At 40.9% G+C, this 13,599-nt stretch overlaps 1 protein-coding gene across 1 annotated transcript in view; it reads left to right on the forward strand.

Annotated features, from left to right (window-relative positions):
* The window catches only part of SMG1 (SMG1 nonsense mediated mRNA decay associated PI3K related kinase), a 67,018-nt gene that overhangs the window by 40,817 nt on the left and 12,602 nt on the right, over nucleotides 1-13,599 (forward strand). The window contains exons 32-48 of the mRNA XM_054180424.1: nucleotides 1,431-1,575; nucleotides 1,868-2,006; nucleotides 2,282-2,512; nucleotides 2,605-2,782; nucleotides 3,318-3,479; nucleotides 3,818-4,035; nucleotides 4,231-4,385; nucleotides 5,665-5,887; nucleotides 7,152-7,398; nucleotides 7,999-8,228; nucleotides 8,775-9,023; nucleotides 9,508-9,646; nucleotides 9,734-9,843; nucleotides 10,466-10,684; nucleotides 11,094-11,284; nucleotides 11,903-12,075; nucleotides 12,460-12,739. Coding sequence (XP_054036399.1) covers nucleotides 1,431-1,575; nucleotides 1,868-2,006; nucleotides 2,282-2,512; nucleotides 2,605-2,782; nucleotides 3,318-3,479; nucleotides 3,818-4,035; nucleotides 4,231-4,385; nucleotides 5,665-5,887; nucleotides 7,152-7,398; nucleotides 7,999-8,228; nucleotides 8,775-9,023; nucleotides 9,508-9,646; nucleotides 9,734-9,843; nucleotides 10,466-10,684; nucleotides 11,094-11,284; nucleotides 11,903-12,075; nucleotides 12,460-12,739 — 3,289 coding nt within the window. The remainder of the gene's footprint in view (nucleotides 1-1,430; nucleotides 1,576-1,867; nucleotides 2,007-2,281; nucleotides 2,513-2,604; nucleotides 2,783-3,317; nucleotides 3,480-3,817; nucleotides 4,036-4,230; nucleotides 4,386-5,664; nucleotides 5,888-7,151; nucleotides 7,399-7,998; nucleotides 8,229-8,774; nucleotides 9,024-9,507; nucleotides 9,647-9,733; nucleotides 9,844-10,465; nucleotides 10,685-11,093; nucleotides 11,285-11,902; nucleotides 12,076-12,459; nucleotides 12,740-13,599) is intronic.

Below are 13,599 nucleotides of genomic sequence, written 5' to 3' on the forward strand. Positions count from 1 at the left end.
TTTTCCTAATATATATCAAAGCAGTGTGTGATTTGTGCAATGGGTAGCTGTTAACAGTTAAAAAAAACCAAACACCCTAATATGGAAATTTTATATACCTTTCACAAGTGATGATGCCCTGAAGAAGCTGGAATGCATTTTAAATTTTGGGGGGGGGTGGGGTGGGTCATGCTTTGTATGCTTTCAGTCCCTGTATTTGCTAAAGCTGGAATCAGATCTTTCAGATTAAGCATTGACAGGGCTTATATTTTGAAGGCTCTGATAAGTGAAAAGCAGTTACCTTAGGTTTTCTCATGATCTTTCATCTATACTTAATTTGAACACTCTTGTTGTTGTCACAAAATGTACTCTAATTCCCAATTTTTGGCAGACTTAAAATGTCAAGATAAAGTTCTTTTATGAAATCCATGCTTAAGCAATGACTTAGTTCCTCTCTGGTGGAGTCAGAACTATTTCAGAGCTGTTAATGGATCATAAAATAGTTTAGTTCAGAGAAGATCTTTGACATCATAGAGTCAAACTGTTAACCCAGCACTGCCAAGTCTACCCCTAAACCATGTCACCCAGCACCTATATGTCTTAAATGCCTCCAGGGATGGTGACTCCCAGCATTGCCTTGGGCAGCTGTTCTGGAACTTGGCAACTGTTTTGGGGAAGAAATTTTTCCTCATGTCCAATATAATCCTCTCCTGGCACACTTTGAGGCTATTTCCTCTTGTCCTGTTATTTTTTACTTGGGAAAAGAGACCAATACCCACTTCACTACAACCTCCTTTAAGGGAGTTGTAGAGAGCAATGAGATCTCTCTACAGCTTCCTTTTTTTCCAGGCTAAACAATCCCAGTTCCCCCAGCTGCTCCTCACCAGCCTTGTTCTCCAGACCTTCCACCAGCACTTCTTGCCCTTCTCTGGACATGCTCCAGCACCTCAATGTCCTCCTTGTAGTGAGGGGCCCAAAACTGAACCCAAAATTAGAGGTGTGACCTCACTAGTACTGAGTACAGGGAGCTAATTACTGGCCTGGACCTGCTGGCTACACTTAAGTAGTAGGTGCTTTCTGACTTGGTGGTGAATAAAACCAGTACATACACAAATAAGCACAAACACACTGCCCTAGATGCTTCGTAAAAGTCTGCTTTCTGAGGCTCTTTTGGAGACCACGAGTTTCTTGTCTTAGTTTCATCTTTCTGTAAAAGAGAAGGCAATTGTAGAGTACAGGCAATGATTGTTAGCAGCTGAAAAACTGAGCTTTGTTTTGCAGCCAGTGTCAGGACTGAAAAGTAATTCTATTTCAGAAAGCTTTACACTCTTGGGTACTAACTTGACTGAAAAAAAAAAAAAAGGTATGTTCTAGTGTCACTTTCTATGTTGAATAAATTAGAGGTAAGTTTTGGATTATAACATACATTGCTTTTTTTTCTCCCATGACAGTAAACATTGGAGTTGGGGAGCCTGACTTCATCTTGGGACAGCTGTATCACTTGTCTTCAGTACAGGCACCTGAAGTGGCAAAGTCTTGGGCAGCCCTGGCTAGTTGGGCTTATAGATGGGGCCGGAAAGTAGTTGATAATGCCAGGTAAATTCTTCCTGCTGTTTACATTTATGTGGCATAATTAATTTCCTTAAGGTAAACCATAGCTTTGTATTTAATGGCTACTGATTTTTGTAGTCTGAAGTTGCCCATGAGCAGAAAGCTCAGTGTTCTCTTGTTTACTTGCCCTCTGTAAAAAAGAAAAGCAGTGAGTTTAACTCTGAGATAAGGATGAAAGTTTCTTCCTTCAAGAAGTTTTGTATATACAGTCTCAATGGGTTCAGTAGCTCTACAGATACTAAAATATTGAGGATGAATAATTCATTACATGTTGCAGTCAGGGAGAAGGTGTTCGTCTGCTGCCCCGGGAGAAATCCGAGGTTCAGAACTTGCTTCCAGACAACATTGCAGAGGAGGATAAAGAGAAGATCTATGGGATTCTGGGGCAGGCAGTGTGTCGTCCAGCTGGCATTCAGGTAAGTGTATGTTTGCTTGCTTAAAAAAATGTCCAACTTCAGTGTGAACTTTTTGTTCCCCTCTACTGTTGTTTTAAAGTTAAAATTCAGACAATGCAAGAGTTGTGTGAGAAACCACCTGTTAGCTAAGTGGCATCATAGCTGCTCTATGGAATAATGATAATATCATCAAGCAGTGCAGTTACCTAGACAAAAAGTGGATTAGGAGCTGATACTGCTTGTAGAAATGGTTAGAGGGCTTAAACAAATCCTGTTCTCCCTTTATTTACATTTAGGATGAAGATATGACTCTCCAAATCACAGAGAATGAAGACAATGAAGAAGATGATATGGTGGATGTTATATGGCGTCAGTTATTAACGAGCTGCCCCTGGCTTTCAGATCTTGATGAAAATGCAACAGAAGGGTTAATTAAAGTGTGGAGGAAAGTTGTAGACAGAATCTTCAGTCTCTATAAACTCTCCTGCAGTGCATACTTTACTTTCCTCAAACTCAATGCTGGCCAGGTTAGTGGTTGTGCTGATGAGAAAATCTAGTGACAGACTGATAAAGGATGATGTGAATTAGATGTTTACCTTAGAGGAGTATTTTCTTTCAGGTTCCACTTGATGAAGATGATCCTAGACTGCACTTAAGAAATACCTCTGAGCAAAGCACTGATGATGTTATTGTGATGGCAACACTAAGGCTGTTACGATTGCTTGTGAAACATGCCGGAGAACTTAGACAGTATTTAGAGCATGGGCTGGAAACGACACCTACCGCTCCTTGGAGAGGTAATTATGTGTTGGGGTTTTTTTCTTAAGCTGCAGTTCAAAATGCAGATCAGAGAAAGATGTGTGGCTCCAGCCAGATGTCTTAGGAGTAGTTGTTTGTCACTACACTACCGGTGCTGATTGCTCAGGCACTTTGCCACAGAAGGCTAATGAGTTGAAGTGTGGGAGACAGCAGAAAAGGAGGCCAGCTGTTGCAAAGTTGTATTTTCTTCTGAAACATCCAGTTTTGCTAACTTCAACTATTAATGTGACTCTCTTTAATGAATGACAGATAGGAGGTGCAAAACTCCATTCCTGGTACTTTACTGAAGGATTTTTGTATTGCATTTGATGTGACCTGCATTTGAATAGGAGAAGAAAAGAAGCTGTTGCCTGTACTATCAGTTAGTTAAAAGAAGTTTTTGTTGGGGAATTAGACATTTATGTTCTCTCAATGCAAAACCAGTATGCTTTTTAAAGTAAGATGAAATAAAGTTCTGCATCATTTGAAGTGAAATTAAGTGAGTCAGCACATTTTCTTCTTGTGTTTCTGCAGGGATTATACCTCAGCTTTTCTCTCGCCTGAACCACCCAGAAGTGTACGTTCGGCAGAGCATTTGCAACTTACTGTGCCGAGTGGCTCAAGATTCGCCTCATCTCATCCTATATCCTGCAATAGTGGGGACCATTTCACTTAGCAGTGAATCCCAGACCTCAGGTATGGAGGGGGAAAAAAACCCCATGTTCAGACACACTTTGGCTACAATCATTTTATATACTGAATACAATGATACTGAGAAGTTTGATTGAGTGATTTCCACCCCCCCAGTAACTCTGATGCTTTCTATTTTAAGAGTATTGCTCTTATGGGACCTCATTGATACCTTTCATTTGATTTCCCAATTTGGCCAATAAGTTTTTTCAGTTTTATCATTATATACTTTGCCAATGCTTAATGTAGTATGGGGACTTCATGCTAAATGAATTATTTAGACATGTACCTTTCAAGGCCAGAACAATGTAGCTGATACTTCAATATCTGGGGTTTTAATTTAGGAAACAAGCTTCCATCTGCTATCCCTACCTTGTTGGGTAACATTCAAGGAGAAGAACTGTTGGGTGGTGAATGTGATGGAGGGAGCCTCCCAGCTTCACAAGAAAGCAGTAAAGATGAAACGAAAGTTGGATTAAATGAGGATCAAGCAATGATGCAAGATTGTTACAGCAAAATTGTGGAGAAACTCTCTGCTGCGAATCCAACAATGGTATTGCAGGTAAATAACCCAAAGAGCTCTCTGTGCTCTGATTTGAACCACAAAATACATTATTTGTCTCTCTTGTGGGCAGACCTGCTGGAAGTTTGGTACATCTTCGCTGTAAGGCTGGCATATTTTTCTTTAGTTCATCTACAAAAAAGTCTTAATCCCAGTAGGCTTAAAAGGCAGCAAGTGTTGGTTTCTTTTATACAGGTTCAAATGCTTGTGGCTGAGCTGCGCAGAGTCACGGTTCTTTGGGACGAACTTTGGTTGGGAGTTTTACTGCAGCAGCATATGTATGTCCTCAGAAGGATTCAGCAGCTGGAAGACGAAGTCAAGAGGGTCCAAAACAACAACACTTTACGGAAGTATGTCCTTGTTGAGTATTATTCAAGTGAGAACGGTAACAAACATTTGTTCTTGGGGAAGCATATGGTCAAATCCATCAGCAGTGTTGCTGCTGCCAAGTTTGTGCTGTCCTCGCTGCTTAGAAGGGCAACAAAGCTTGTGAGGGGTTTGGAGCACAAGTCCTGTGAGGAGAGGCTGAGGGAGCTGGGGTTGCTTAGCCTGGAGAAGAGGAGGCTCAGGGGAGACCTTCTTGCTGTCTACAACTACCTGAAGGGAGGTTGTAGCCAGGTGGGGGTTGGTCTCTTCTCCTGGGTGGCCAGCACCAGAACAAGAGGACACAGTCTCAAGCTGCACCAGAGGAGGTTTAGGCTGGATGTTAGGAAGAAGTTCTTCATAGAAAGACAGACTGGCCATTGGAATGTGCTGCCCAGGGAGGTGGTGGAGTCACCATCACTGGAGGTGTTTAAGAAGAGACTGGATGGGGCTCTTGCAGCCATGGTTTAGTTGATGAGATGGTGTTGGATGATAGGTTGGACTTGATGATCTCAAAGGTCTTTTCCAACCTGGTTTATTCTATTCCTGTAAGCCAGTGGCCTTACTTCAAGAACATTTTGATGACACAGCTAGTACACTGAGCAAAGAGAAACTGCTGTCTGCCTGTGAATCCTCATTGAGATTTCCTTAGTAATAAAATGTTAGAACCCAATGCACATTAAGTTGCAGATTATGAAATCCTACAGTTCTTCATGCCCAAAGTTTTTCTCACAAGTCAGCTGAAATGAGGACAATCATTTAGAGATGGATGATTTATTTGGAGTAAACAAAATGCTTAAATCTATTTTGAAAGTTGAGCAAGTCTCATTCTTTCCTTTTCCTTCTTTCTCCCCACTTCCTCATCTGGGTTCTCTTCTGGATGGGTTTTTGGAAGAGGAAAGCCCTGTACTGGGCAGCTCCCTAGGCTTTTGAGAAGGCTTTTTGAATTCTATCCTTCAGGCTGATATGGGAAAACAGCAAGTTCCTTAGAGTGGTTTGAGCTCCGAGCTGCCCCTCAGGGTTTCCAGTGGTGAAGTTCAAATGGTTCAGCTAAAAAAAAAAGAAGAAAGTGTGGTTCAGCGGAACATATGTTTATGTGGATTGAAATCCTCTTTTTTTAGTACTGTCATCCTTGAGGACCTCATTGTAGAGATGTAACAGTTTTCATTAATTCTTAGATGTCTCATTTGCAGTCTTTTAATGCTGTGAACCAAGTGACTTGGTTTTATGGAGTTAAGAGGAAATGTTGCTGTTCTTTCTTCCTAGAGAGGAGAAGATAGCAATCATGCGTGAGAAGCACACAGCTCTCATGAAGCCCATCGTGTTTGCTTTGGAACACGTGCGGAGCATCACTGCAGCTCCTGCAGAAACCCCTCATGAGAAATGGTTTCAGGATAACTATGGAGATGCAATTGAAAATGCACTGGAGAAACTTAAGAATCCTCTGAATCCTGCTAAACCTGGAAGCAGCTGGCTCCCATTTAAAGAGGTACTATATGCACAGACTAAGTACTCCTGATGCTCTTGCTGCACCATGTATTTGATCCCCTCCTTAGAATTCTCCTGCTTTTCTCTTGCCATACCAAAATTGCAGCATGAAACATTGTCTTCTCTGCTATCACCACAGGTATGCTAGACATTGAAGCACAGTAATTTCTGCCTCTGTAACAGGTCGTACTGACTGTCTGGATTATTGTATTTCTATCCAAAGAAATAATTTGATTCATATCTTGCATCTTCCACTGCCTTGGGTGCTGTCAGTTTTGAGGACAGAGGGCTATTTTTTTCTAAACACTGTCGTTCTGAAACCTTTGTCATTTGAGTTTAGTGGATTTAAATGTTAGCAAGTTGGTAGTCTGCTTATCCTGGGCCCTGCAACAACACTTAAATAACCAACTCTTGCCAAAGATACTTTGTTTTTTTACTTAGGGATCTGAGGACAAACAAGGTTGTAGCCAGGTGGGGGTTGGTCTCTTCTCCTAGGCAACCAGCACCAGAAGAAGAGGACACAGTCTCAAACTGCACCAGGGGAGGTTTAGGCTGAATGTTAGGAAGAAGTTCTTCAGAGAGAGTGATTGGCCATTGGAATGGGCTGCCCAGGGAGGTGGTGGAGTCACCATCACTGGAGGTGTTTATGAAGAGACTGGATGGGGTGCTTGGTGCCATGGTTTACTTAATTAGTTGGTGTTGGATGATAGGTTGGACTCGAGGATCTCAAAGGTCTTTTCCAACCTGGTTAATTCTATTTCATTCTAAGACAAAACTACATTAAAAAAGAAGAAACATGTTCACTTGGAGATCCAGAGCAATCCTGGTGTTCATTTTAAAAGCCTTGATAGACAGAACCTGGCTGTTGCATGCAGATAGACTTTTATTTTTCTTTAATAGTTTCCCTTTTGCAGAACAAGCAAGCATGCAGATATGTAAACAGGAGGTTGCTGAACACTGCTGCCTTTGACCACAGTTCAGATATATAGAAATGCAAGAGCAGACTGCTTGAGGAGTTTAATTTGATGTGGCTTTGCTGCCTATCACCAGGCAAGGTGTGTTTGCTGCATAAAGGATGGGCTTTAGTTTTTGCTACCTTCATCCTAAGCTATAAATGGATTAGTAGGGTGCCAAGAATAGAAGGTAGTTCAAGAAGAATCTTCATACTTTCTGGGAGATAACCATTATTAAATCTGTTTGGAGGTAGCTTATTTTTAATGGTAACTTTTAAGTTGAACCTCAGCCTAAACATTTCTTTGGAATAGGTGATGCTAAGCTTGCAGCAGAGAGCACAGAAACGGGCCAGTTACCTTCTGCGGCTTGAGGAGATCAGTCCTTGGTTGGCTGCCATGATGAGCACTGAAATAGCGCTTCCTGGAGAAGTATCTACCAGAGACACAGTCACAATACATAGTGTGGGCAGCACCATCACAATCCTGCCTACCAAAACCAAACCTAAGAAGCTACTTTTTCTGGGTTCAGATGGGAAGAACTATCCCTACCTGTTCAAAGGTATGAAACCAAAGTTTTCTTACACAAGTTTCTGTCTCTTGTTACAAATTAGACTGTATTAAAGTTGGGAAGTTGCTTGGTTGCAACTTTTTGTCTCCATGCATGATATGGCCAAACAGTTGGGGCATGTGCTCCCTCTCTTCCCCACCTCTCACTTCATTACATGTTTGCAAGGAATTTTCCTTGTGAAGCTACAGATTCAAGGGTGTTTCAGATCCCTTATTTTACCAGGGTTGCATCAGAGACAGTGTTCTTCCTGCATACTGATTGGATTAGCAGGATGCACTTTCTAGAAAGTTTATGGTTGCACCCAGAAGAGAGCTTGGGAGACTTCATACCTCCTGAAAGGGAAAGAGGAGTTATGATACTAACTGTTGCATGTACTGTTCACAGAGAGTGAGCAGTCATGAAGTGGTGATTCTAGTAGGCAAATGCTCTGTAAACATTCAGGTTTGTGCTGAGCAACTCACCCTTTGTCTGCATAATTTCTAAAGCTATTTGTAGCCTGAGGTGAAATAGGATTTAAAAAAAAAAATGCTGAATTTTGGGTTTTCAGAGAAGACTATCTGGAAACTGAACTTTAAACAATATTTCTCACAGGTTTGGAAGACTTGCATCTGGATGAAAGGATCATGCAATTCTTATCAATTGTGAACACAATGTTTGCTACTATTAACCGTCAAGAGACACCAAGGTTCCACGCGAGGCACTACTCTGTGACGCCTCTGGGAACAAGGTCAGGCTTGATCCAGTGGGTGGATGGAGCTACACCTCTCTTCGGGCTTTACAAGCGGTGGCAACAGCGGGAAGCTGCTTTACAAGCACAAAAGGTAACAGCTGTTTCATGTCAACTGGAGAGCAGTTCAGAAGGGAAACATTCCGATTTGCCTGGCAGTTCTAAGTAATTTAGACCTTAAAATGATTGTTTTGTTCGTAATAACACAGAATAGTTCTCTGTATCATATCCTTTGGGATTGCAGCAGTTGTTAATGAAATTGTATGTATGTGTTGATGTGTATTGCAGTAGGTGACAAAGATGCTGTTCTGCTGTGATAAACTCAGGGGGGAGCTCATTTTTCAACAGAGTTAACCTTGGCTAAAATTGTGTTAGTCCCACCTCTTGTTCTCCCCCATTTAGTTTTAAGTACAGGTTTTACAGCTATGCATTTGAAATGTACCTTGATAAGAGTTAGACCAGATCAACAAGAAAGTTTATTTAGGCTTTTTTTTAACTATTGAATTTTGAAAGAATTCTGAGCTGTGAAAGTCATCCTCAGTAGAGGAGTTGCTATTTCATTCTCCCACAACCTGAGTTTGGGATACTTTTCTGTGGTAAAAAGTTGCAGTGCATAAACTACCATTTTTACCTCATCTAGGCTCAGGACTCTTACCAGACTCCTCAGAATCCTGGAATAGTGCCTAGGCCCAGTGAACTCTACTACAGTAAAATTGGACCCGCTTTAAAGGCGGTAGGGCTTAGTCTTGATGTGTCACGTCGTGACTGGCCCTTGAATGTCATGAGGGCTGTTCTAGAAGAGCTGATGGAAGCAACTCCTCCAAACCTCCTAGCTAAGGAGCTCTGGTCGTCATGTACGACACCCGATGAATGGTGGAGAGTTACACAGGTCAGTACAGCAAATACCCTCTGGCTCTGAAAGGTTGTGGTCTTAATGGGATGAGGGGCACCAAATGCCAGGGATGTGTTCAAGTGATGGTACTTGTCACTTAGATGAGCCAGCACTGTTCAAGTGCCCTGGGACAGGGAACATTGGCCATTGTACCATCTAGAATAAAAAATGGGTATACACCTGACGTGTTCCTGTGTGGCCTGCCCTAAGTGGCCCTGCTTTGCAGGGGGTTTGGATTCAATCTCTGGAGGTCTCTTCCAACTCCTAGCACTCTGATAGCTCTACATTTATGATACTAGAAGTGTCAGCCTGAGGCATGAAAGCTCTTGTAAACTATCATCAGACAACAAATAGAAAACAGCTTGAAATGAGTTGGTTTTGATTTGTCTTACATTTAAAATGATGTTTTAAGATGGTAGTCAGTCCAATGTGTTGGCAGAGGATTCCCACAAATAATTTTTTCCTGAAACTCTCTTTAAAGTCGTATGCAAGATCCACTGCAGTTATGTCCATGGTTGGCTACATCATTGGCCTTGGAGACAGACATCTGGATAATGTTCTTATAGATATGACTACAGGAGAAGTTGTCCACATAGATTATAATGTTTGCTTTGAAAAAGGTAATCTAACAAATGCTATATGTTATTCAAATACAAGGTTTCCCTTCTTGTTAATTAAAAGAAACAACTTAATATTTTATCTTGAAGGGAAAAGCCTTCGGGTGCCAGAGAAGGTTCCGTTCCGGATGACTCACAACATTGAAACAGCACTTGGAGTGACAGGAGTAGAAGGGGTTTTCAGGCTTTCTTGTGAACAGGTAAGTCAGGAGATCTGCAGAAAACCAAGGGCTGTCACTTGCCAAATGCTGTCTTAGAAGTCCATTAAACATTCTGGTGCTGATTTATAAAGCCCTCACCTTTCATGCTGTGATTTTAATTTGACTTATCAACTGCACACTGCAGTAGGTATATAAGAAGCGTGAGGACGCCAGATAAATACATCTGCAATTAGCAGCTGTACAACTGCACAACTGCAGTTCATTGGGAAAGGGGATTTGTAGCTTGAGATGTAAAATGTTATGTGTTTCCTGAAGCTTTTATTGTGAGGTTTTGCTTGCCCCCTTCCTTCATGACTAGTCTTTTATAACCATGACAGATAGGTTTTTAAAAAGAAAAATTCTATGAACAAAGAATTTTTTCCCTGAAGTGTCTGTTGCTGGAGTCTAGAGGTTGTGTGAAGGCTAGAGTGTAATCTTTAGTTCTAGTGTTGGTACTACTAGCTGCATGTGGGCATATGGTGGTGGTGTTCTTGTATTTGTAGCAGCCAGGGATAAATTAGGGATTTCTGTACCTACTCAGGTATGGTGTTAGCATTCAAAATTCCACTGTTCTACAAGGGTAACACAAGATCAGAATAAGTCTGTTTAAAACACAATGCAGGTCCTTCATATTATGCGGCGTGGGAGAGAGACTTTGCTCACCTTGCTTGAAGCTTTTGTTTACGACCCTCTGGTGGACTGGACAGCAGGAGGCGAAGCAGGATTTGCTGGAGCTGTCTATGGTGGTGGTGGCCAGCAGGCTGAAAACAAGCAAAGCAAAAGAGAAATGGAAAGAGATATTACACGGAGTCTCTTCTCTTCAAGAGTGGCTGAGATAAAAGTGAGTTTACTACAATAATTTTGTATTTTATAACCAAAGTAGTCGCTGAATTTTGGGAGTGATAGAGGAGGTGATTTAGGAGCAGTTCACAAATTTTATTGAGCCAAATGGAGTTTATATTGAGGGAAATGCTTATATGGAACTTACAAGTGTTTAGTTTTCATTTTCTGTGTGCTTAGTTAAAAAAACATTGTTTTAATCTTATGCTTGAATCTGTGAGCTAGAGGAATAAAAGTGGAGGTTTAGGGAGCAGTCTAAATTAAGGAGGACCGTTAAGCTTTAGCACTTGTAGCATTGGAGGTAGTCCTAGATGAACAGTGTCACTGAAGAGTTAAGTGCTGCCATATGTTACTTTCTCTTATCTGTTTGAGTTTAGTGCAGGTCTATGACATCTGTGTCTTGGTTGCAGGTTAACTGGTTTAAGAACAGGGATGAAATGCTTGCTGTGCTGCCAAAATTGGACAGCAGTTTAGAAGAGTATCTGAACCTGCAAGAGCAGTTGACAGATGTAGAAAAGTTACAAGGAAAACTACTGGAGGAGATAGAATTTCTGGAAGGTGCGGAAGGAGTGGATCATCCCTCCCACACGCTTCAGCACAGGTAAAGAGGTGCAAGGAATTCTGTCAAGAATCTCTCAATACAGATGGTGGTTTAATCATGTACTTAAGAATTAAATGTTAGAAATGTATATACAAGAAAAATTAATGGGTAGGCAAAAGCTATTTGTAAGGTAAACAAGTCACTGCTTGGACAGGAGAACTACTGAAACTATTTTCCTACTGAATAATCCGATTTATATCCTATGCTTCATACTCCACCAACATAACCCATGCTAGTCTGTGTTCCACACTTGACCTTCAAGGCAAGACATAGAACGTGCTGAATGTGATGTCCCATCAAATTAATCCATATAATACAGCTATTGATTAAATAGCACAAAACCCTTTTCATCTAGGTTTCTAGTTCTTTAACTGGTTCTTCATATTTATTTGGAATAGATCAAGTATTTCAGAAGTGCATGAATTTATACACATTCAGTATTTTGGAGGAAAACAGCATTATTTATTAATACTGTTAACACTTTGCTGTAACTGGTTAGAATGTGATCATTTTCTGATCAACAAGGAGGTTGTGGTGTTTCAATAGATTTTTTTTCCAATATAAGTTGGCTGCTTTTTCTTGTAGTACTTACTTGATTCTGTGGCTTTTATAATTCAGGTATTCTGAGCACACACAGTTGCAATCTCAACAAAGAGCTGTCCAGGAGGCAATCCAGGTGAAGCTGAATGAGTTTGAGCAGTGGATAACACACTACCAAACTGCTTTCAGTAACTTAGAGGCCACGCAACTTGCAAGTCTTCTTCAAGAGATTAGCACACAGATGGACCTAGGTATGAAACAGTGTTTGTTTGAGTCTTGTTAATGGCTTGAGATAGAGTTCAACATCAGGAGGCATTATGAATATCCTCTAACTGATAGACAAAGTCATCTATATAATAAATGAAAAGAAAATTAACTGCTTAGAGCATGCTTTAGAGCATTTCAAGGTTTCTGTGCTGAGCTGTCTGAAGGAACTTGTTTGTCTTTGTAGCAGCTGGGTTTAAGATTATTTTCTTACCTTGTGCTTGAAACTCTCAGTATGAATTCTCCATGCCTCCTTTACCATAGGTAAAAAAAGAGCATTTTTGAAAAGATGTTAATGCTTAGTGTTTGCATGCCATAAAATGTGTACTTCAGAGATGCACCTTAGTTTTTAACCATTTTCCCTAAAAAAGGTCCTCCAAGTTATGTACCAGCAACGGCATTTCTGCAGAATGCAGGCCAGGCACATCTCATCAGTCAGTGTGAGCAACTGGAAGGAGAAGTTGGTGCTCTTCTCCAGCAGAGAAGATCTGTCTTACGTGGTTGTCTTGAACAGCTGCACAACTATGCAACAGTAGCTCTTCAGTATCCAAAAGCTGTGTTTCAGAAGCACCGAATAGAGCAGTGGAAAACCTGGATGGAAGATCTCATCTGTAACATGACGATAGAGCGTTGTCAGGATATCTTTAGGAAGTAAGTTGACAGAATGTTGCATTGTTTGAAAAATTTAGTTCTCAAGGTACTTCAGCATTTTAATTTCCTAATTAGAATAATTACTTTTGCAAGGACTGATCTAATTATATAGGAAGACAAGTTGTAGTTACAAAAATTTGGAGGAAAAAAAGATGAACATCTGATACAGAAATACTGTTTCAGAGTTTAGTCTGTACCACAAAACTCAAGTAACACTGGCTTGCAATGAACAATTGAAGAACCAGGTCTGGAGTTCAGGGTAGTGATATTTAGGGTTTTTTAGAAACTTCTAGTATTTAAAAATAACTTAAGTCACTTAAGACTATTTCTTGAAATGAAAGCAGATTCTCAAGCAGTTCTGTTCTCATTTTCTCCTAAAGTCAGGCAATTTCAGCATTATTACTTGGTTGGCTTACAACATCTAGGTTATTTTCAAGCTGTGCCAGGGTAGGTTTGGGCTGGATGTGAGGAGAAAGTTCTTCCCAGAAAATGTAATTTGCCATTGGAATGTGCTGCCCAGGGAGGTGGTGGAGTCACCATCCCTGGAGGTGTTCAAAAAAGGATTGGTCGTGGCACTTGGAGCCACGGTTTAGTTGTCATGAGGTGTTAGGTATTAGGTAATAGTTTGGACTTGATGACCTCTGAGGTCTTTTCCAACCTGATTGATTGTGATTTGCATGAAAACCTTCGTATTTCTTATGTTCTACACATTCTTTGCCTCAAGGACTACTGATTGTCTTCTGTCCTTGCAAACAGGTGTGAAATATGGTGCATTCTAGGACTTTATGAAAGCATCTTTAGTTTAGCCATCAACTGCTGTGATACTCAGTTGATTCGGAGTAGGTGATGTAGGAACTCTT

Source organism: Dryobates pubescens, chromosome 4 (assembly GCF_014839835.1).
Source record: "Dryobates pubescens isolate bDryPub1 chromosome 4, bDryPub1.pri, whole genome shotgun sequence".
Taxonomy (NCBI): domain Eukaryota; kingdom Metazoa; phylum Chordata; class Aves; order Piciformes; family Picidae; genus Dryobates; species Dryobates pubescens.